Source organism: Globicephala melas, chromosome 19 (assembly GCF_963455315.2).
Source record: "Globicephala melas chromosome 19, mGloMel1.2, whole genome shotgun sequence".
Lineage (NCBI taxonomy): Eukaryota > Metazoa > Chordata > Mammalia > Artiodactyla > Delphinidae > Globicephala > Globicephala melas.
This window is the reverse complement of record NC_083332.1, coordinates 61,590,775-61,611,220: the sequence shown is the minus strand read 5'-3', so window position 1 is coordinate 61,611,220 and position 20,446 is coordinate 61,590,775. Positions and strand designations below refer to the sequence as shown.

Below are 20,446 nucleotides of genomic sequence, written 5' to 3'. Positions count from 1 at the left end.
CATTGGGGCCTCGGGCCACTGCCCACCCACCAGGCAGGCAGAGACACGGGGTCTGGGGAGACACAGCCTCAGGCTCAATCCTAGAGCCCACCCGCGGCACGATCGCAGGTGACGCGGACGGGACCCACGGCCTCCAACTCCTGTCCCCGCACGGGAGGTGCTAGGATGGACCCCGGTGACGAGGATCCAGCCCTTCCCTGGAGGCCCTTTGCGCCTCTGAGGCCTTCTCTGTGGGACCCTGCACATGCGGATTCTTCCACCTGTGTGAGTGTGGCCGTCTACACACTCTCCCTGGGAGACCGGATTGTCTGAGCCTAGGGAAGCCCACTTTAATGACATTCTCCAGCAGGGTCCCGGCGAATGTGCCCTCTAGCCACGCGGGCAAGCCTCCCCCTTTATGGGGCCTGGGGATGGAACCTGGCCTGCCCGCTCCACCACCAGCCGTCTCCCTCCTGCTGCCCTGTCCACCGAGTTCTGGCAGACCCCCACCCGCTCCCCCCGCCCGTCCCCTCCACCTGGCCCTCCTTACCTGGTCCCAGGCACCATCTTCTCTCCTGCCCCGTCTCCAGGCTGGGGGCCGAGGGGTGGTCGGGGTCAGGCTTTGGGGCCTGGGAGGGTGCAGTTGTATGATACAGCGCTCATGTGACCGTGCTACTGACCCTCTGTCTCCCCGGCCCCCTGCCCAGTGCAGGGCAGCCCCGGGGGACCTGCAGTCTCAGGGTGAGGGGCACTCTGGCCTCCCAGGTGGGGAAGCCAGGCCCAGGGGTCTCTGCCCGAGGCCAGCGAGGGCAGTGGGGTCTGGGCTCCGCTTTCTCAGGGGATCAGGGAACCATGGCCCCTGCACAGGCCTATACCCACCTGGCCCCTCTCCCACCCTGTCCGGCCCCCTCCCTCGGCTCACGTGGGGCCCTTCGGGATGCCCACCCCGGACACCTCGAGGGTTGGGTCCCACGGATGTGCCCCACAGTCACTCACGTGGTTGTGTGTGGGTGTGTGTGTGCGAAGCCGTGGAGGACTGCACCCCCGTGTGAAGTGTGTGTCTCCGGGCCCGTCGGTGGGGACGGGGGTGCCCAGTGTACCTGTGATGTGTGAATGTGGGGCTTGGAGGCCGGTGCCCACTGAGGCCCGGCAGCCGAGCTGCCCCTTCCCCGCTGAGCCGGCGAATGCTGCCACCTGCTGGCCAGGTTGGCGCTGTCCACGCCACGGGGCTTGCGGCTGCAGGGTGGGCTCAGGGTCCAGCAGGGTGGGTTTTGCTCACGTCCAGCCCTGAGAAGACTAGAGCTGCGGGGGTCCCCGACGTGGTGAGCCTCAGCACCCGAGGGCGCGGAGCGCCCGGCTCGCCCCAGCCCCGGATTCACAGTCTGGGGCAGGGCCTGGACGCCCTGTCATGTTTCTGGGGATGCAGACGCCGGCCCCAGGCCGCCCGAGGCGTGGTGAGCCGATGGCGGGGGGCACTCAGTGCCGTGGACTCAGCCGGCCCACGGGCATCCACCACCAAGTCCCCAGATAGCCTCTCCCCGACGCAGCTCCAGCTCCACCCACGGAAAGCGCAACTCCCAGCCTGCACCACTTGGTAAGCCGCTGGCTAGTTCCCGGCCCACGGTAGGGGTGGAAATGGAGGCAGCCCACCTGGGCGGGGGACTTGGTGGGAGCGGCTGAGACCGAGAGAGAGGACAGGGCAGGGCGTCCCTGGCGGAGGGAATGGCAGGGCCGGGGCCTGGCAGGACAAGGGGGAGTGCGTAGGGCGTGGGGGGTGGGGGGGCGTGGGCTCGGCAGTCTCGGGTCACGTGCAGGATCCCTCCCTGTGGAAGGGCTTGGTGAGGCCCCCCCACCCCCGGCCCGACATGTGTTGTTTGAGGCCTGCTCTGAGAGACCCCCGTGTCCAGGCAGCCGTCAGGGGCAGGATGGGATCAGGGCTGGTGCCCGACTCTGGACGGGCCCTGCCTGCCATCCGGGTGCTTGTCCCGGACACGGGGGTCTTCAGGACACGTGGGCCCCAGGGATCTGAGCCTGCGGTGGGAGTGTGATCCCTCCTGCTGCCTTTGCTGCCCTCTGGGTCCCCTAACCCAGCTGTGCTAGTGCCTTCCTGAGAGGGTCCCGCCCAGCACTAAGGCACTGTCTGCACCGTGTCAACAAGTCTGGGGGCTGGTGGGACCACCCTATGGCTGGGGCAGCTCTGCAGGGCCAGGTGGCCCTGGGACAGGACGGACGAAGCGGCGGCTTGGGGAGGCAGGCAGGGTGGGGCTGGCGGGAGGACAGAGGCCACAGAGGAGGTGCCCCGTGAAAACAGTGGACATATATTTGACAGCATGGATGCGCTAAGATGTTACAACCTCAGAGCCCCCGGGTTTATTCATCAGCACTGCAGAGGCACTGAGCGGCACACGTACCTTCTACAAAGGCAGTACGGGCCTGATTTGGTTTCTTTCGAAATATCAAAATTAAAGCTTTTGACACACACGTTGCACCCAAGGCTAAAATGAAGAAACAGAACAAAACAAACCGCAAACCTCAGAGACGCCTAAGAACAGGAGGAAACCTCTCCCTGCCTCCTGCCCCCGCGGAGACACGATTCTGTAGAAAGGACACGCGAGCCAGCCCCTGGGTCGTGCCAGCGCGGGAGCTGCCCGTGGGCTGGAGCCTCCCACCGACGGCCGGGAGCCAGCGAAGGGCTTCTCAGGCCACTGGTGCCTCGGGCCGCCCGGGTGGCACGTTGCGCCTCCTGGCCCGACCCCACCCCCCAGGTAAAACAAATCAAGGAAGCCTGTATTCACATTACAACATGAAAATAGCACCAGGATCTTCAGAGTAAAATTGCTGATACTTGCAGCAGAGAGGTCCACGTAGAAGGCAGGCTCTAGGGAGGGCAACTGCGGAGGCCGGGCTGGGGGTAGCGCGGGTGGGGAGGGAGGACCAGGGGTCAAGGTGCACTGGAGACCGGCGCTTCCGTCAGTGGCACGGACAGTGGCCGGCACGACCCTGTGGTCAGAGAAGGCCTGTTGTGCTCGGGGGTGGTGGTGGTGCGGGGGGCGCCGGGCAGCTCACGGTTGGCTCTTCTGCCCCCATCTGATTTCTAGGGTCGCTTTGGAATTCCAGCAACAGCAGCAACGACACTAAGACGGAGGCTGCCGCCACACGACCGGCGGCTGCCTCAACTTACTTCCTGCTAGACGACATAGGTGGGGCGCCCTGTGCAAACCTTTAAAGCGAGGGGTTCCCTGGCGTACCGGGCCTTGGCTGCGGGGCACACGGGGCTGGGGTGGGTGTGAGTGGCTTTCTCTTTAACGTCCTGGTACTGAGAAAACAGCTGCATGGTCTCAAAGAGGCTGCAGCTGGCCCGCCCCTCGCCCTCACCTTCCAGCTAGAAAGGGATTGCTGTCCACCCCAGGCCCTGTTCAAGGCATCAGAGTCGCAGGTCTAACACCAAAGTTTGAGTATCTGCACGCTACGGCAGGTGGGTTAAGATGTGGCCACCAGGTAAACTCTCGGAGGGCTGGAGCTCCTCAGCATAGACCGGGTCCCCCGTTTGCCAGTCCGTCCCCAGCCCCACTCCCGGCACGCGCTGGCTCCTATAAATTACTCGGAAGCATCCTTTTTTAACGGGATCTTGAAGCTGGTTAGTCTCTGCCCAAAAAGCTGGCTGAGGAGGTGGCTCTGGGACTCGGCTGTCCGGCAGGCCCGGGAGTTGGGGGGTTCAGCACCGAGGACAGCCCCGCCCCTCCTGGGGGGCCTATGCAGGGGTCTGGCCTGGGGGAGGGCCTTGCCCAGCGCCTCCTTGCCGCGCCTGCTGCTCCCTTGGGTGTGGCCGGGCTCCCCCTTCCGCGGCTCTGAGGGCTGGGGTGGTGTCCCGTTCTGGCTACTGGCCTTGGGCTTGGCAGGGAGCACGCGGCTGGGAGTCGCCTGCTTTCGCGGGGCCCGGGGGGGTTTGTCAGGGACCGCGGGGCCTCTCCCTAGGCTCCCCACGGCTTCATTCCTGGTTGGCCCCGGCGCCCGGCCCTTCCTCTTCTTCTCACTGCTGTCCCCGTCCTCCCTGGGGCCCAGGCTCCCTTGCGGCCCCTGGTCACTGGCTTCCCTTGGTCCCTTGGGGTAGCCCTTGGCTGGGGCTCGAGGGGGGGCCTTGTCTGGGGCAGGGCCCTGGCCCGGGCCGTTGGGCTTGGCTGGGGTGGTGGCTGTCTCACTTTGGAGCTGCCCGCTGGCCGGCTGGGGCTGGCTGCCGCCTGCTGCCTTGGTGCCCTGCCGGGGGCCTCCAGCGCCCTGGGAGCCGGGGCCCGGCTTGACTTTGAGGGTGGTGGGCTTTGGCCTGTCCTCAGTGCCATGGGGGAGCTCTGTGGGCACTGGGCTGGGCACCGCCTTCTTCAGTTGTACTGGGAACTTGGGTGCTTTGCTGGCGGTGGACGAGGCTGACCTGTCCCTGGACGAGCTCTGGCAGCCCCCGGGCTTGTTGGCACTGGCTCTGAGGGAGGGGCCTCCTGCACCCCCGGCAGGCGCCACGTGACACGTGGACACCTGCTTCTCCTTCCAGAGCAGAGAGGGGGCCTCTGGGTGATGGTCAGGGGCACATTTGCCAGGGGCGCTTGGGGTCCTGTGTTTCCCTGAGAGCGGGCCAGCTGCCCTCTTTTCCTCTGCGTCTTGGCCTCTGGCCCCCGGCTGGGGCAGAGAGCCCCCCAAGGGGAGAGCCTGCTGGAGGAAGCACCCAGGGCTGCCTGGGGAAGCCTCGTCCTCGGAGCTCTCCGGGGCCTGGTCCGGCGCGTGGCCATCTGTGCCATCAGCCGAGGCCGCCGGGAAAGGAGACAGAGACGGGGGCAGGAGCTCCTGGAGGGCAGAGGGCAGATCGCCGCCACCGACCGGGTGGCCCACGGGGTCTGTGGGCCTCTCTGGGGTCCCGGGCTGCCCTGCTGTGGTGCTGGGAGCTGTCTCCGGGCAGGGCTGGGGCAGGGCTGGGAGGGACCGCTCGCTCAGGGTGGGGCCGCTGTCCCGGGACAGAGGCCCGTCCACGCCGGACCCGGGGGGGCTGCTGGACGTGGCCACCCTGCGCCGTTTGCTGGGAAGCGAGCCCTCTCGGGCCAAGGCCTTGTGCCCGGGGGCGCCGGGCCTCCGCACGCCGCGGAAGGTGAAGGGCTGCTGCCCCCTCCTCCGGTGTTTGTCCATGTGCCGGTCGAACTGTTCCTTTTTGGCGAAGGTGTAGTTGCAGGAGCTGCAGACGAAGGACCTCTTGCTGATGTGCGTGACGTTGGCGCAAAGCTCGCAGGCGTACAGCGGGGTGTGCTGCAGCTCCAGCTCCCCGCTCAGCCCGTGCTCGCCGCCCAGGTGCACGCGCAGCTCCTGGTGCTCGGGGTACACCCGCGGGCACTGGGGGCACAGGTAGACGCGCTGCGGGCTGTGCACCGCCAGGTGGCGCTGCAGCTTGAACGGCTTGGGGAACCGCTTCCCGCAGTGGTGGCAGTCGCGGGCGGGGTCCTTGCAGTCCTGGTGCACCGGGACGGCTGGGGGCGGGGACTCGCTGTGCGAACGGCCGTCGGGGGACAAGCCGCCGGGCGGGGCGAGGTTCACGCAGGCTGACGGGCTGCCCTGGGCCGAGGCGCTGTCCGGGTCTGAGCCGTTGGCGCGGGCCTTGGGTCTTCGTCTCTCCCCCGGGAATTCCTTCCCAGCTCCCACATCCGCCCCTGCCGCCTCCGCGGGGCCCCCGCCTGCCTTGCCGCCGATGGAGCGCTTGCCCCGGTGGGGTTTGGAGACCTGTCCCACGATGCCGCTCAGGAAGCGCGTGGCCACGCCGTCCCCCTCCCAACATCCGGGCAGGTTCCCCAGGGACCTCCGCGCCTGCCCCTTGCGGGCGAAGCGCACAGCGTGCTCTCGCAGGTGCTCGTTGTACATCCAGACGCCGGCGACCTGCCGCCGGCACATGCCGCAGGCCCACAGCCCGGCCTTGCTCTGCACGTGCTTCTCCTGTAGGTGCTCCCTCAGCAGCTCGCGGGAGCCGAACCTGCGCTCCACGCACATGTAACAGGTGGGGGGCGGCGAGGGGCTGTGGGCCAGCTTGTGGAGGTCCAGCTCTCCCAGGCCGTGGAAGCGCTGAAAGCACACCCGGCACTTGTAGGACGCCCTCCTGGCCTTGGTGGGCCGGCCTCCGCCTGGGGCCCTTCTTGCCCCGGCCGCCCCCTCTGTCCTGCTTAGTGGGCCCTGGGAACTGGCCGTGGCCTTGAAGTCCAAGAAGCTGGTGCTGGGGAGACCCGCGGGGTCTTCGCAGGGTCCTAGGAAGCACAGGTCCTGCACCTGCAGATCCGCGGCGCTCCCGGGGACGCCACACTCGTGGTGCTCTCGCTCTAGGTTGGGGGGCTCGGGGCTCGCGCCTCCCGGAGAAGAGGTGGCCCCGTCGGCGGGGGCCTGCAGCTCCAGGCCTCGCCAAGCTGCCGGGACCATGTGCAGCTCAGGGATGCTTTCTGACGGGTGGTCCTCGGCGCAGCAGGGGTCCGCCTCCGCGTGGGGCTCCAGGGCCCACAGGCTGGGGCCCATGGCCCAGGGGTCAATGCCAGGCACCTTGCTGCTGAGGAAGCCCTCCAGGAGGAAGGACTCCGGCAGACCCGCAGCCTCGTCACCCCACGGGTCCTCGTGGGACAGGCAGAGCGAGCCAGAGTCACTGAGGTCTGTGGGCAGGCGGAAGGAGGACAGAGTGGCACTGCCGCCTGCCCGGCTGCTGGGCGCGGGCTGGGGAGGTGGCTTCGACTTTTTACAGCGCTTCCCATAGACACGGGGGTTCTTCTTCCGAACCAAGCGGTCTCCCAGGGGGAAGAGCTGGGAAAAGGAGGCCTCATCATCAAACAAGCTCAGGGGGTCTCCGAGATTCGGGCTGGGGGCTTCAGGGGCGGTGCTCTCCGGCTCCCGGACCCCCTCTCCTGGACTGTGCAGGGGGTCCCGCAGGCAACTGCTGACGGTGCCACCTGCTTCAGCACCACGAGTCTCGGGAGGGCCCTGGGGGTCCCAGGGGGCCTCGTGCCCCTCCCGGACACCTTGCCCTGCTCTGCTCTCGGCCACTCTGCTGTCCCCTGCAGGTTTATCCCCAGCTGCCCTCGACGGCTCTCTGCAGATGCCAGACATCCTGGTCTCTCGGGGTCCCCCGCACCCTCTCGCCGAGGCTGCTTTCCGCCCCGCGGGCCCTTCTGGCCCAGGAGGTGCCCCCTCCACCATCCCTGGACAGGCCACCCGATCCCCGGGAGGCTTCCGTGCAGGCGTCTCCTCCAGGTCCGTGGCGACGAGAGGCGGCTGCGGGGCCTCAGTCTCCTGCTCTGCCTCTGGTGAGAGGCGGCGGCTCGGGAGAGCTGGGCGGCTGGCAATGGCAGCCGATGGAGTCCAGCCTCTTCTCCCTGAAGTCACATCTGCGGGGCCCTGGAGACCGCTCTCCTCCCGGAACCTTCTCGCCCTCGGCTTTCTCGCCCTCTTGCTGGCTTTCCCCTCTGACTCGCTGGGGAAGTCTGCGGGCGGCCTGCCCCGCCTCTGGCCCCCGCCTCTCTTTGTCTGTTTGGAACGGGACTCATCCCTCTCCAGCTGGTCCCGTCTCCTGGGCTCTGCAGGCCTCACATCCACCCCTTGCTTGACCGTGTCTGGGGGATGTGGTTCCCAGCGAGGGGGACAGCCCGGTGCTCCCAGAAGGCTGAGCCCCCGCCTAAGCCCCCTGGACATCCCGGGACCCAGGGCACCCTCAGGGGCCACAGAGCCGCGAGCAGGGCTTAGCCTCCCGGCCTGGCGGGGGTCTCCCGCCAGGCGCCTCGGTCGCTCCTTCCCCGGCGCCCCGCGGCTCTTCTTTCCCGGTGGGTGGCACGTCCGGGGAGCAGGTGGGGCCGCCGGGCTCGGCTGGGAGGCAGTAGCCCTGTGCAGCCCGTGCTTCCTGGCTCTGTGGCGGCTCAGGCCCGGCCCAGAGCGGAAGGAGGCCGAGCAGACCTCACAGGTCACGGGCTGCCCGCTGGGGGCTCCGCCCCTCCAGTGGCCGTTCTCAGTGAACACTGGCTTCTTTTTAAAGCCACGAGGCTTCTGTCTGGGGTCCTGGGGACTGAGGGGATCCCCCTGGGGTCTCTGGTGGAGGGTGTCCCCGAGGCTTTGGGGGGAGCGTGGCCTGGAGTCGCTGGCTGTGCCGCTCGGAGTTGTGGTTCTGCCTGGGTGGGGCTCTGTGGAAGGGCAGGTGACCCTCAGAGCCCTGGTGCCGGCTTCGGAGGCGTCTGTAACGGCAGGGCGCCCAGCCCCGGGCATCTCTAGGCCCTCCTGTTCCTGGAGGCTGGCCTCTGCCTCACCTTCCTGGCAGGCGTGGGGATCTGGCCCCACGGCCCCCTGTGTGGAAGGGTCAGTGGGCACAGCGGTGACACCGTGGCTTTCCCTGTTGCCTGGGGGTTCTGAGGAGGGGCCCTTGGGCACCCCATCGGGGTGGGTGCTGGACAGGGCTCCCCTGGGGTCTGGCCACTCGGCCCTGGGGCCTCTGACTGCCCCCAGGCCACCAGTGGTAGGGATGCCGGACAGGGCAGCGGCCGTGATGGTCACTCTCGGGGAGGTGGCCCTCGCTGGGGGGGGAGGGGTGGCACAGGCAGGAGCTTCCCTGGGTCTCTCCTTTCTGGAACCCTCTAGGGTCCTTGCCACACGACCTCCAGGGCAGTCCCCTCCACGGGCGGGAGTGAAGGCACCGACGAAGCTGGGCTCCTCAGGAGGGTCTTCCCGGGGGCCACAGTCCCCCCGGAGAGGGTGGCGAGCTGGGCCTTCCGTGGGGCCGCAGGGATCAGGGGTGGCTGCAGAGGTGGGCGAGGGGGTGTGGCTGGCCGGGTCCCTGGTGGGGGGCACTGGGCTCCCGCCAGTGAACAGCAGATGCTTCTGAAGGCCTGGGCCAGCTACTGCCTCTGGAGTCTGGTCCTCGGGCCCATCTCCCGTGTCGGCCGCTGCCAAGGCTGGGACAGAAGACTCCGCCTCAGAGTAGGCGGGGCCTGGGGTGGCCCGTGCCCCGTCCCGAAGGCCCACGGCCACCCTGCTTCGCTGGAGCTGCCCGGCTGGCTGGGCCGGCCGCCCCGGCCTCCCCCGGTCATCTGGCTGCGGTTGGCTGGCTCCAGCTTGGCCCTCGGGCTTCTCGGCCTGGCCGTGTGAGCCTGGATGTCCACCTCCCTCTGGCCCCAGCTGGCGTCCGGCCACAGCAGGGACGCCCCCCGGGAAGCCTTGGGCGGGGCTGCAGGCCATCCTCCCACCTTCCACACTCTCCTCTCCTGGATCTGAGGGGTCGCTGTGCTGAGGGCTCCGGGTGTCATCAGGCGGGGGCCCCTGTGAGCCCCGGGTGTCATCTTCTCTCTCGGCCGCTCTGGCCACCAGGAGCTGGAGCTGATGAAGGGGGCTCGAGGCTGGGTCCTGGGGCCTCCTGCCGGGGCTGGGGTCGGGCACAGAGGCACGACTTGGGGAGGCCCCCGCTGGTACAAACCCCTCATTACCCTCAGGGCCAGGGCCCCCTGCTACCGGGGACAGGAGCCTTGCTCCTCCTGGCCCACCTGTGCTGCTCACAGAGTGTCCCTTGGGGGCACTGTTGTGACTGGCCCCAGAATGTGGGGTGGCACCCAGGGGCAGAAGCTCGGCCCCCCGAAATGCCAAACCAGGTGCAAGAGGAGCAATAGGGCCGCCGAACGCTTCCAGCTCCGAGGGGTCTCGGCAGGGCCCAGGTGCCCTGTGGGAGCCCGGGGAACGCCCCCCTCTCCGTGGGCAGAGAAAGTGCAGGCGGAGGTCTTGGCTGTGCTGTGCGCTGGAGGCCCTGTTACCCTTAGGGAGTGAAGGCTCAGGGCCTGGGCTGCACTTCGCTGAGCTCCCCATGTCCCATGGGGGCTCTGGTAAACAGACTTCCAGGTGGGCCCCGGGGAGCCCCGTCTTGGAGACCCCGGCTTTCTGCACTGGCCGGAAACTGAGGCTGGCCCCAGTGGGCCTGAAAGGACCCCCAGGAACCACGTCCTTGTGGGCGCTGGGGGCCAGGGCTGCTTCTCCAGGGTGGAACGAGGGCCACTCCTCCTGGGGGCCCCCTGGAGTGCCCCCCGTGGTGGCCACAGTTGTTTCTGCCCCCTCCGGGTGTGGACTCAGTTCCCCAGGACTGGTGACGCTGGCTCCGCACGGCTCTCCCGGGCCGTCCTGTGCGCCTTTGCTTTGCAGCTGACTCTCCAGTTCGGTGACCAGCCTTTTGATCTCGAGCTCCTCCTCTGACAGGTCACCGCTACAAGCGGTGCTACATTTGATAACCTTGCCGGGCGAAGTGGGGAGGCTGGTGGCCACAGTCCCTTCACTGAGACACCTCTGACTGAATGCCTTTTCCCCTGAGAGGCTGGGAGAAGGGCGCAGATGGCCAGGCGGCACGGGGGACACTTCCTCCAGCAGGGACCAGCCCATCTTGGGCAGAAACGAGGGGAACGGCGGGTCTAGCTGAGGTTTCCTCGGGGGAGGGGCAGCACACGCACGTGGCACCTGGGTGTCCCCGTTCCCAGAGAGGCTGACGTAGACTGGCGGCTCGAAGCCGTGCCCGGGCAGCCCCGAGAAAAGGGCCGCGCGCTCCAAGGCCGGCGGCGGTTCAGCTTTGCCTGGGCCCGTGACGACTGTGTAGGGTGGGCTCCTGGGCGGCCTGGGGTCTTGGGAACTGGCGTCCTCGCCACCCTGGCAGAGGCCTGCCCTGATGGCCGGTGGGCTGTCTGGGGCTGAGGACTGAGAGCCCAGGTCTTTGTGGAAACAGCCAGCCAGGTCTTTGGGTCTGAGGAACAATCCGCTGGGAGGGCTGCTGTAGGGCTGAGGCCCCTTTTTGGCGGCTGGAAGCCCCACGGAATCTCCAAGACCAGGGGTCTTCAAAACGAGGGTCCTGGGCTCGGGGTGGGCCGTGTCGGCTGCGTTAGCGACGGGCACCAGTGACTCTCCTGGCGGGGAGGCAGGGGGCTCCGAGCACCGGGGGGCACCCAGCGGGGGCGAGCTCGCGCGGGGCGGCACTGCGTCCTCCTTGCGGAGCTGTGGTCGCTCTGGGGTTGGGGGGCAGGGGTCTCCTCCCCCACGGGTGGCTGGAGAGGAGCTCAGAGCCTCTCTGTGAAGTTCTGTGGCCTCGGGGGGAAGGTCTTCAGCGATTTCAGGGCTCGCGGTGTCTCGGGGGAAGTCCAGAGAGGGGTGGCTCTCCTCTGGGGTCTCGGCGCCCGTGAGACCCTGCAGGAGGCACTGGGGGCCTCTCTCCTCAGGGCCCACTCCAGCCTCTGAGCCGTGCGACGGGCCCTGGGCCTCGGGACTCTTGATGGGACCCGGCCACGGCCTGCCCGGCTCCTCTGGGCCCGGGGAGCCCCCAGGCCTCACGGCCTCCTGCCTCACGGCCTTCCTGGGCTTCTGCTGCTGCCCGTCCTCTCTGGGACCCGGGGCCACGTCCACTTCCTTCCTCTTCTCGCCCCGGCGCCACTGCCGGCCGCTGGGGCGGGGCCGGCCTCTGGGGCGTGAGCCTCGCAGCCGCGGGCCAACCTCCTCCTCAGACTCAGAGGCGCCGGCGCAGTCGGGGGGCCCGCCGTCCAAGGTGCCCGGGGCTGGGCCGTGCTTGCCCGCCCGGTTCTTCTGCTGCACGATCTTGTGGATGAGCTCCTTGCTCCAGGTGCCGCCCCGCGGCCGCCTCCGCCTGCAATCCTGGCCGGGGGACAGTCGGAGGCGCCTGGAGCTCCGGGTCTCCACCAGGAGGGCCCGTCCCCCCGGGTCCGCGTGGCTCTTGGGGGCCTGGGTTCTGAGGTCCCGCGGGCGGGACAGGGCCGGCTCAGCCCGGCCTTTCCTCCTCGGCCTCAGGCGGCTGGCCCTGGAGCCCCTGCCCGGCCTCTTGGCGGTGCTGACCGTGTCCAGCTCTTTCCGGAACAACTTAAACCGCTTTCCTCTTCTCTGCTGGCCGGCCAGGCCGGCCCCGTCTGCCTCTGAGGGCACTGGGCCCAGGGAGCGGGTTTTGGGCCTGGGGCCGGCCGGGTAGCCCGTGTCGCCGGGCCGGGTCGGCTGGGGCTCCAGCGGGGCAGCCACCGCCGGGAGCGGGAGCTGGGCTTTGTTCTCTGGCGTTGCCCCCAGCCTGGTCTTGGGGGGCTGCCCAGTGGCGGGGCCCCGGGGGCCGGAAGGTTCCTCGTCAGTGAAGACGTCGATGAAGCTGCTGTCGATCTCAGGGTTGTCTGACTGGTACTCCAGGCCATTGAGCGCCTCCGTGATGAGGCTGTCCAGCTTGGCGGCGTCGTCCAGGTCCAGGTCCCCTGTAGGCAGTGGGAAGGGGGCGGCGGCCGGGCTGGGCAGGAAGCTCATCCTCAGGGGGTCATCTCTGCCATCGGGCCGGACGTCCCCACCCAGCAGGAAGGGCGCTGTCCTGGTGTGGCTGAGTGGGCTCGGGGTCCCGCTGGCCGGCACTTTGGGGGCAGCCAGTGCAGAGGGGGTGACGGGGGGTGTGGGGAACCCGGGGGGCTGCTGGTGGCCATCCTTGGCCCTGGCCGGCAGCAGGCTGCAGAACTGCCGGTGCCCCAGGAAGGCGGCTAGGCTGCTGTAGTTCCGGTCACACTGCCGACAGGTGAGCAGCACATCCAGCTGGTCCAGGCTGGCGCTGCTGAGGGGGAAGTGGTGGGCAGAGTAGGGGGGCGGCTCCTGGGGGAAGCCCTCCAGGCCCACGCTGCCCACCTCGAGCCCCGAGCTAGGGAACGGGGGCTCCTCCAGCCCGTCTGTGGGGAAAGGGAAGGCCTTGACTGGCTCCGGCTGGTAGTGGATGGGGAGGGCGTGCGAGGGCTCGGGGGACGGGAAGGGGCTGCCGGTGTCCTGGGGGTGAGTGGGTGGGTGGAAGAAGGCGGACGGCCCGAGCGGCGCGGGGAGCTGGCCCTCATCCGAGCTGGGGTTGGCTGGGCTGCTGGACAGAGGGGACAGCGACGAACAGGTGCTGCTGGCCGTGTGGGTGGCCGGCGAGGGCAGGGGGGACTCGCTGGGGGAGGCTCCCACCACCCTGGGCGGGGGCGGGCCGGGGGGGCCCCGGGGGGAGGCCTGGGGCTGGGCCGCCCCGAAGAAGGGGGGCTGGGCTCCAGGGTCCTTCAGCCCGTTGTAGGCGAACAGCCCAGGGGAGCCACTGCTGTGCTGGCCCGGGCTGTTTCTCAGGACCGCCAGTTTCTCGCCCGGCCCGGGCGTCTTGCCTGCGGCAGCAGCCAGGGCTCCCTGGCTGCCCCCCTGCCACTCGGGGACTTCCGGGGGGAAAGGCAGCTGGTTCAACATCTCCATCTGGTGGGGGCTGGGGCCGGCGGCCGGGAGCACCTGGGGCCAGGGCAGCGGGGGGCTCTGGGGGAGGCTGAGCTGCTGGCCTGGGCCAGGCTGGGCTTCGAAGAATGCGCTCCTGGTAGTGGCCAGGGGGCCCAGGGGAGGCGTGGGGTAAGGGGCTGGGGCGGGGTCCCAGAGCGGGGGCAGTCTGGCGGCGGGGGGCCTGGAGGCAGTCAGCTCCGTGTCCCGAGGCCCTGGGCTGGCGCCCACCCCGCCGGCTCCGGGGCTTCCATACGCCTGCCCGGGAAACTGCCTCTGGGCCATCGAGTTTGGGGGCCCCCTGGGGCTCCCCAGCCCATCGTGGGCCGAAGGCGGTCTCTCAGGGAGCACTTTGGTCATGCTCTCGTGCAAACTGTCCCGGAAGGTGGCCGTGCTCTCCGAGAAGGGGCTGGGGGCCGGGCGAGCAGCGCCAGGGGGAGGGAGCGCACCACCAAGGTCGCTGGGGGCATTGAGGCCGCCTGGCCGGCCGGGGTAGCAGGGCGGGGCTGGGGGGCCCGAGCGGGCGGGCAGGGGGTAGGCTGGGCCCGTGCCCACCGGCTCCTCGGGCCACGCTCCCCGAGGCTGGTGGAAGGCGAACACCAGCGTCCTCTCGGCGAACTCGGGCCCGGCCGCGTCCTCGGGGAAGGCTTTCGGGCCGGCTCCGTGCAGCTCTGGGAAGGGGTACTGGAAGGCAACCACCCCGGGGCTGCCGCCTTCGGGAAAGGGCTCCGGCTCAGCGGGCGGCACCCCGAAACTAGCACCTGGGAAGCTGTTCTCAGCCGTGGGAGGCCAGGCGTCGGCCCTGCTGGCCTGGAATTCCACGTAGGAGGCCGGCCGGCAGGGGCTGGCGCCGCTGCTCTGGGGGGCCCTGAGGGGCGGGGGCCCAGGGGTGGCGCTCGGTGAGGTATAGTTGGTGGAGGTAAAGCTGGAGGGGGTCTCCTGGAAGCACTTTTGGAAGCTGAGCTCTTCCGGGCCAGGCGAGGCCTCAGCCCTGGGGGGGCCGGGCCTGAGACGGGCTCTGGTTCCTTGGCCCCGGGGGGCCTCGGCCTCTGGGGGCCGGGGGGCCTCTTGCTGCGGGCCCTCAGGGGTCTTCTCGTCCAGGGCGGGTTTGGGCCTGGAGCTGGCGATGCTCAGACCGTAGAGCTGCTGGGGGCCGCTGTCCAGCCTGCTCGCCCGCCGTGTGCGAGCCTGCACCAGGTTCCTCCCTGCTGGGGCCTGGGGGCTGCTTCCCTTCCCAGGGGCGCTGCTCAGGGACTGGGCTCTGGGGAGTGGGGCCTTGGGCCCCGCCTTCCCAGCCTGCCGCACCTGGGCCTCAGGGCTGTCCATGGCTTGGGCCCCGCTGCCCGTGGTCTTGGCGGTCCTGTTGGCTGGGGCACTGACCTCACTGGGAGGTTGCAGGGGGCCCCCCCCCGTGCCACTGGCCACTGGGCAGGGCTGCAGGTCTCCGGTCATGGTTGGGGGTGGCGCTCCGAGGGGCTGCTCCCCAGGCATGGCCCCTCCGTCCTGGGTGCTAGGAGGATGCTGTGGTCTGAGGCGGGCCGCGGAAAGCGGGCTGGGCGGACATCCTCGCCCCTCGAGGGGCCCTGGAGGGGCCTGGTCTCATGGTCCTGAGTGGAGCCTGCAAGGAAAGGACAGAGTGGGTCGGGGACCGTGGGGCTTCGTGGCTCCCACGGTGGCGTGGCAGGCTGGGAGCAGAAGCGGCGGGCACGTGACCTGTACTTTTAGGGGAGGGGGCTTGGCTCCGTCGGCACCTTGAGAGATGAGAGGGGAAAAGAGTTGCTGCCAGACTGAGAAAAGGCTTAGTGGGGGGCGGATTGGGGTTGGAGAGGAAAAGGAAGGAAAAAGAGAAAATACTGTTGGGGCCTGAGATCTGAGAAGCCCCCTGGCCACCCCCAAGCAAGCCATGCGAGGCACCAGCCGGGCCCTGAGCAGCAAAGCCCCAAGTGGCACGTGGCTCCCAGACCTGCAGTGGCCCCGTGGTGGGTGACGGGCACCCGACGGCCAGGGCGGAGAGCCCAGGAAGGACGGAGGGGGCGTCTGGCCGAGGCTCCCACCTGGTCCTTCACCTGCCCCATCCCCTGACCCTGGGATCACACAGGACGGCCTCCAGGCCCTCGCCCTGCGGACCCCCGGTCTCCAGAAGGTTCCGGCTCCTTTCTTGGGTCCCTGAGCTGAGCTCCTGTTTGGGGGCACACGTATCTGGCCTGTGCCTGTGACCCTAGCCCGGAGCACAGCCCCACGGGCCTCTGGAGAAAGGCCCCACCCAGGACACTGAGCTTTAGGAGCACCGGGTGAGGGGAGCCTCCGGGGGCATGGCCCTCACCCCTTCCTTCTGTCTCCATGACCCCACTCCCATCCCCCTGGCGGCTCTGGGGGTCTCGTCCACAGAGCAACCCCGCGGCCGGCTGTCAGCAACGCTGATTTTCTTGGCTCTCCCCAGACAGTCGTGGGAGCTCAGCCCCATGTCAAGGCCACCAGCTCTGAGGTCGGGGCAGAGGCTTCCTGACCCAGGTTGGGCGTGGTTCCAGTGCCGGCCAGCAGTGGGCGCCACGTCGCCCCACCGCCGCCCCCATCCTCTGCCAGGCCAGCCCCGCCATTGGACCCTCCCCATCCCATCAGCCTGGGGGCGCCCTCCCTCCTAGGTAGGGACCTCCCCGCTCCTCTGGGCTCCACTGCCTGGGGCAAGTCCTCAGCTTCCCTTTCCACATGTGGACTGAGAGCCCTTGGGGCAGGGCTCGTGGGTGAAGTTTGCTGAATGAATAAATGATGGCAATAGCAGTAGCTTGAGCTCCTTCTGGGCCCTCACTGGGGGCCAGGACACTGAGTGCTTCCCAGCCACTCCTCTGGTCCTCACAGTGGCTCGAGAGGTCAGAAGCGCTACTGTCATCGCTGATTTACGGGTGGGATTATGGAGCACAGGGAGGGGCGTAACTCGCCCAAGCCCTCAGGGCTAGCGAAGGACACCGGGCGTTCCTGCGGGGCCTCCTCCCAGCCCCACATGTGGTCCGGACACCTGTTCAGAGCCGGGCTGTGCCTGGTGTAGGGGCAGCAGCAGTCAGGGCCCCCAGGACGGCCCCCTCACGAGAGAGCCGTGGGGGCCAAGGGGAGGGCGGGCCCCCCGTGACGCCGCTGGGGCAAGTCCCTCAGTCGCCGTGTGCCTGGAAAATGGGTATCCCAGTGGAGCCCCCGATGGGGCTGCTGCAGAGACGACTCTCTGCCAACTCTGGGTCAGGCCCTTGTGGGATGTGTGCTGTTTGGGGGGGGTTGCCGACTCGCTCTGCTGCCGCCTGAGCCCTGAGGGCGAGTCTGCATCTGCTCCTCTGCCCGCGCCCCTGGCCTGGAGTCTGGCGCACAGTAGGCGCGCAGGGCTGGGGAAGTGGGTTTGCACGCCCTCGGGGTAGCGATGGTAACAGCCTCCCTCGCAGGGCCGTCCTGAGGCTCAGCAGTGCACAGAGCCTGGCTGGCCGCTGGCACGCAGGGGCTCCCCCGGATGCCAGCGCCTCCCGGGCCTCCGTGTCCCCGTCTGTGCACGGGCTGCCGAGCTGCTTCTCCCCCGCACTGCTTGAAGCCACATGGGAGTTGGGGTCTGTCGGGGTCACCTGGGCCGTCCCGCCTGAGTTTTTAAGGAGGAGCGGAAGCCCTGAGCCCAGGCGCCCCTCCCCTGCTCTCGGGCACCTGCGGCCTCGGGCCCGCACACTCGTCACTCTGAACGCCAGAAGCCCGGGCTCTGCCCAGAGGGCTCCCCGTTAGGCTCAAGGTGGGGAGACTGCATCATGACCCACGAGTGCGCTGTGCCCTGCGGAAGGACCGTCCGTGTGTCCCGCTGCAAGCAGCACAGGCCACGTGGCTCCTTCTGGCCGCTAAGCTGCGAGCAGCAGTGGTTCATGCTTCTTTCAGGCAGAGACATCCAGAGCCAGGACTCGGGAATCGCCTTGCTGCCTTTCAAGGGCCGAGGTCACGGGCTGCGGTGGGCTGGCTGCCTGTCTGCCAGGAGCGCCGCCCATCTCCTGGCTCCCCTTCTCCATTGGCGGAGGGGACGGTCGGACCCGGTTGTCTGAAGGGTCCTTTCAGTTCCAGCAGCTGTGAGTTAGCTGCTCCTGGTGGAAAGGCCCCATATGGGGTCCGACCCCTTGTTCTCAAGTTCAGGTTCACATGGCGCTTCTGGACATCTGCCCCATGCCCAGCGTCCAGGGGAGCAGACACAGCACAGCTGTGGACACCTGACCCTGGCTCAGAGCTCCTGGACAGCCCAAAGAGGCTGGGCGTGGGGGGCAGTGGGCAGGCAGCACCTACTGCATGCTAGGTGGGACTTAACTCAGGGCCTGGAGGGTCAGAGGAGGGGGCTCCCGCGTGGCAGGCATCAGGGGCTCTGAACCCACTTGGGGCTGGTGTCCGCCCCTCCCTAGGAGCAAGGACGGGCTCTGGTCTGTGGGGCCTCTGCTCCTGAACCTGCCAGGCAGTGAGGCCCAGGGGCCAGGTGGGCAGATGCGCAAGGGCCCCTGACCTCGAGGGGCCTTCCTCACCACCCCTCCGCACACTGCCCAGGCGCTGCTGTGAGGAGCGGGGAGGGCCCAGGGCTTGGCCTCCCCACAGATTCTGGAGCCTTCTGGGGGTGGCCGGTCACGCCCAAGTAGCTGTCAGACACCGTGGAGGCCCCGCAGGTCCAGGCTCCGAACTGCGCCCCCTGAGAGGGATGGGTGGGTGGGGCTCGGGCCTGGGCGGCTGACGGCCCCTGCTGGCTGTGGCCCCGGCCCCTGCCCCGCCTCCGTGGGCTCAAGGTCTCCACCCACGCCCCGGGACTGATGCTGGCCCTAAAGAGTGCAGTGGACAAGCTCCTCACCGGTGTTTAGCAGACGGTGTGGTGGCCACCGAAGTATTTCCCTGTGAATACCGTAACCGCTACGTCCCGTCACCCCCTGAGTCCTGTTCTGCTCACGGACACAAAGCAGATGCAGGGCGGCTTGTGCGGAAGGCTGGGCAGGGTCTGAAAACAGGCGTAAGAGGCTCATTTGCTGGTTTGAATCAGCTGTGCTGCAGGCCCCTCAGGAAAGGAGGGGTCTGGCCCGAGTGGCCTGACGAGCTGGCCAGGGGACAGAGCGTCAGGTGACAAGCCCGGCCCAGGGCTGCGGTTCGGAGCGGAGGGCCGGCCCCGGAGGTGGCTCCAGGGAGGCAGCCGGCAGCCCCCATTACCGCCTGAGCGAGCAATACGGAAGGAGACACGGGTGGCAGAGCGGGGACAGGGCAGCTCCGGCCGCGTGCGGCCCGCCAGCCTCCACTCCAGCGGTGCCCTCTACGTACCTGGGAGTCGGTCCTCAGCTGGGTCGCCGCGCAGCTTCCACAGGGATGGGGATTTCTTGGCTGCAAAGAAAATGGGAAGCATGTCAGCATCAATGTGGTGCTTGGCCGCAAGCCCTGGGGGGGCGGGGCCCAGAGAGGACACGGAGCCTGCAGAGCCCCAGGAAGCCGACGTGGACTGCGGGGAGCTGGGTGACCACAGGAGGCCCGTGGGCAGCTCAGTCCGGCCTGGCGGGTGGGGGAGCCCTGCAGGGGTGGGGTCAGCTGGTCGCCTTCCCGCTGGGTTGGTGGTGATCTTACGTTTCTTGTCGTGGTATTTCGTGTGCACAGATCACACGTTCCTGTGGTTGAAGTTCTGCAGTGAGAGGTCTCCCCCCCCCACCGGCTCCCCCGGCCCATGGACCCTCTTCCGCTGCCCTGCTGGGTCAGCACACGGGGCAGCTTCTTGTGTTTCCTTCCAGAGTTTCTTGATGCAAATACCAGAAAATATGAATAAATATTCCCATTTGCCCCTTTCTTCAACAAAAGATAGTCTACTACACGCACTGTACTTTTTGCATTAAACGGTGAATCTTAGAGGTAATCCCACAGACCCTCACGAAGCGACGTCTGGCTGACGTCTGCCTGTCCGTTGCTCCACCCACACGCAGCTACGGAATGTTCTGCGGAACAGCTACTCGTATGCCCAGATCCCTCCGGACGGGTGGATGCTAGGTTGTCCTATTTGGGCCTTTGCAAATAGCAGAGCCACGAGTACGTGTAAGTGAGACCAGCAGGATGAACTCAAAGAAGAAACGGCAAATGCATTTGTGATTTGGAGAGAGATGGTCAAGTTAAGCACTATTGCGGTTTTGACATTTGGCCACAGATTCTCTCATCTTCCTCCCTCCAAAAGGTGGAGCCCAAATCCCTCCCCTCGAACAGGGGCTGGACGTGGCGACTCGCGGCTAACGCACAGGATACACGCCCAGATTCGGAACCCACGGCAACGGTATATAGCGGTTCATTGTTTCAAGCTGCTACGTGTCACACAGCCTTAGGGAACCACGGGGACAACTCTCGGGGGTTGTACTGACGTGCAGCCCTCCTGACAATGTGGAGACGCCAAGGCTTTCAAGTGAGTCCCGGCGTCACAGGGCGTGAAGCGTGCCCTTACCTGGAGGCGGGCAGGCCGAGGCCTGGGGAGGGCCCTGCCTTCCCTGCAGCTTCCCAGTTACTCACTCACTCACTCACTCACTCACTCACTCACTCAGGGATCGCCACGTTTCTGCTGGATGGTGGGCCACACAGTGGTGAGCAACTGATCCTGCCTCTGCTGCGAAAAGTCAACAGGAACTATGGATGAGGAAGCGAAGGCTCAGAGAGGTTGTGTGACTTCGCCAAGTCACATAGCATGTAGTGCACATGTAGGGGTGTGAGGCAGGCCCCTGGGGACCACGCTTGCCCCGTGCAGGACAGCTCTGCACCTCAGCCCCCGCCTCGGGGCCCCCTCCTCCCTGGGGCGGCCCTGCCTCCACGTGCTGACCTGTGGGCAGGGCTCAGCCACCCCGTCAGCCTCTGTCCTCTGCCTGCAGCACCCCATGCTGGCTGCCCCTCCGGGGGCACAAGGGCCCATCTTGGGTGCTCAGACTGTGGGGCAGGTGGGGGACAGCGTGCGCCCGGGTCTCGGGTTCCCACCCCTGCCCAGGCTCTTGGCAAAGCCCCTTGGTGCTGACTGGTGTGGGTTTCAGCAGGCCTGGGGCCCCTTTGAAGTGGGGAGATCCAATCCCCCAGATCCCGGCCTGCCCCCAGGAACCCCACGAGTTCAGGCGTCTCCTTTTCGCTGAGAAACACCACCTGGCCCCAGCCTCTGGGTAACTCAAGCCCGCGGTGGTGCTGGCCGGCTCCAGCTGGGGTGTGG

At 68.0% G+C, this 20,446-nt stretch overlaps 1 protein-coding gene across 2 annotated transcripts in view; it reads right to left on the bottom strand.

The window, feature by feature from the left end:
• Positions 1–2,064: 2,064 nt before the first annotated feature.
• ZNF469 (zinc finger protein 469) overlaps positions 2,065–20,446 on the bottom strand; it is a 236,588-nt gene continuing 218,206 nt past the window's right edge. The window contains exons 2-3 of one of the 2 annotated variants that reach the window (XM_060289547.1): positions 18,550–18,609; positions 2,065–14,869 (exon numbers count right to left, since the gene is read on the bottom strand). In XM_060289547.1, the coding sequence (XP_060145530.1) occupies positions 3,577–14,742 (11,166 nt within the window). In that variant the 5' untranslated portion in view covers positions 14,743–14,869; positions 18,550–18,609 and the 3' untranslated portion in view covers positions 2,065–3,576. Of the gene's footprint in view, positions 14,870–18,091; positions 18,208–18,549; positions 18,610–20,446 lie in introns of those variants that run through there. The other variant, XM_030849361.2, reaches the window with a different exon arrangement.